The sequence below is a fragment of the Bison bison genome, unplaced genomic scaffold (assembly GCF_000754665.1).
Source record: "Bison bison bison isolate TAMUID 2011002044 unplaced genomic scaffold, Bison_UMD1.0 scf7180017860443, whole genome shotgun sequence".
NCBI lineage: Eukaryota > Metazoa > Chordata > Mammalia > Artiodactyla > Bovidae > Bison > Bison bison.
The window spans coordinates 627,542-629,856 of NW_011491015.1; the positions used below are offsets into that span (position 1 = coordinate 627,542).

Here is a 2,315-nt window from a genome sequence, read left to right on the forward strand (position 1 = left end):
TCTCCTGCCGCCCGGCCAGCGCCACCCCCCGCGGGCTGCAGGGGCTCATGCAGCCGCCAAGGTAAGCGCGCGCCGGGAGCCTGACCAACCCGGCTCTGACAGCCCCGAGGCGCCGCCGCCGCCACTTGCCCGGGCCACCGCACCGCTTTGGTTCCCACCTCTCCCCCCGCTCCAACCCTGCGTCTCATCTTGCTTTCATCTTGCCCAGATTTGGAGCTTTGCTGCGACTCGATCGCTTGAGCTCTTGGCAGCAGTAAAGTTTTTGTGGTTTGGTATTTGTTCTTTTTTTTCCCCTAAAATGCTCTTCCTCGGCAGCCCGCAGCGCGCGCGGTTGGGCACACCCGGCGACCGTCTGGACCACTGTGCGCGTGCTGGGAGCTCCGTTTCTCCCGCGCTGCCACCTCCTCCTCGGGCGGCCCTTCCGATCGGCCCGCGGGGCCTGAGACCGAGCGGGCCACCCGGCCGTCCCGCCGTGAGCCTTCACTGGCCGGACTCGCCCGGGCCGCGTACCCCTGCCCTGCGCCAGGCTACCTAGTTAGAGCCGCGGCTCGAGTGCCGGCCCCGGGGGCATCGACGCTGCGCTCCGTGTGGGCTTGGGTCCGAGTGGTCCCTTGCCTGGAAGGGCAGGTGCGCAGGAAGATGAGGGGCTTGGGCTGAGTGCTTAAGGAGTAGGATCCCGGGGGGCCCTGGTGTTCCTAAGCGGACAGGTGGACCCGGCGAGCTCCGAGCAGAGAAGGCTCCGCGCGTGGTTCGAGCCGTGGCCCATCCAGCGGAAGCGCTGGGGCAGGGGAACAGGTGTACCCAGGGGGAGGGCCGATGAAGGGGGCGCCCCCGTGCAATTCTTGATTGCAGCCTGTTAATGTGATTGCGTTAGATTTGCTCGGACGTAGTCAATTCCCCCAGATTTAGTTTTTTTTTTTTTTTTTTTCTGATGGGAGCCTGCGAGCTGCTATTATGTGATGTGGTTTCGGAAGGCGTCGGATTGTATTTATTTTTATAAATCGGGTGTCTTGCGGACGGATTAGGGGACATCGCGCCATCTAGCGGAAATGATGAGCCGCGCGTTTCTTTTAGGCGTCGAAGTTGAATGTTCTCAAAGTGGGAGACTCGGGGCGTCTCTCTGGGCGGCAGGAGCTAACCCAGGGACGAGTTTTCCCCGCTGTATTTATTTACCTTCCGGCTGAGCTGAAGCGCAGCGGCGACAGAGCTCCGCGCGCCCAGCTCACGGGTCAGAATTGCAGGTCGCACTGAGTGTGGCAGGCTTTCACCTGGAGAAGATCCATCACCTTCTCCTTCTGGCTTTAGGGTCCTCTCTCACAAGCACAGGGCTTCCCAGGTGGCTCAGTAGTAAAGAATCCACCTGCCAACGCTGGAGGCGTACGAGACATGAGTTCCATCCCTAGGTGGGCAAGATCCCCTGGAGGAGGAAATGGCAACCCACTTCAGTATTGTTGCCTGGACAATTCCCTGGACAGAGGAGCCTGGCGAGCTAGAGTACGTGGGGTTGCAAAGCGTGGGACATGACTTGGCGACTGAGCACACATCACAGACATGACCTAGAATGTCACCAGAGTGAGCCCGCGCATGTTCTCTGGACACGTGTCGCAGAAATTGGCAAAACCTGTGCACAGACTGTGATCTTCTCCTGTGCATCACAGACATGAATGATTTGTCAGGGGAGTCTTGAGCCCTAACCCCCTAGAAAAGAAGTGGGCTGTGCTCTGGAGGGCAGCTGAAGGAGAACTGGAAAAGAGTCTGGCACAAATCCATCCAGGAGAGGTATAATATACAAAAATGGCTTTTTTTTTTTTTTTGCCCAGAGACTTCCTGCTGTTCCACTACCAGGGCAGGCAACAAGCAGGCCTCCCTTATAAGGGACACGATCGCCAATTAGCAACTGGGGCAGACTTTGTTGGATGGCAAACAGAGCGGACAAAGGCTGTGGGTGGGGCACCCACACAGCCAGGCGGGCTCCACCGTCTGCCGGAGCCTGGTTTTTGCTGCCACCTTCCAGGGCAGATGATATTAGCAATGCGCTGGACTCTCCCTGTTCTGAAGAGTCAGCTGGTTCCTTGTAGAGCGGTGTGGTGCTCTCCTTGTGGGAAGGGTCCTTGCCCCCTCGAGAGCCTCTGAGCTGTGGTGGTGGTGAGGGAGGTCCCCAGCATCCTTTTTTCAATAACCCTGCTCCCACCCTTTCCCTCTCAGGTGGCAGACAGGGGCCTATGCTCTGAGCAAACATTCCAAACGAGAGGCGGCTTCTCCGCCCACTCCCCACGCTATCGCAAACTGTGTCCCCCTTTGCGGGTGTTTAGTTA

At 58.9% G+C, this 2,315-nt stretch overlaps 1 protein-coding gene across 1 annotated transcript in view; it reads left to right on the forward strand.

Moving 5' to 3' along the window:
• Window positions 1–20: 20 nt before the first annotated feature.
• Window positions 21–2,315, forward strand: part of RGMA (repulsive guidance molecule family member a) — a 49,368-nt gene continuing 47,073 nt past the window's right edge. The window contains exon 1 of the mRNA XM_010832177.1: window positions 21–61. Within this exon, the coding sequence (XP_010830479.1) occupies window positions 48–61 (14 nt within the window). The 5' untranslated portion in view covers window positions 21–47. The remainder of the gene's footprint in view (window positions 62–2,315) is intronic.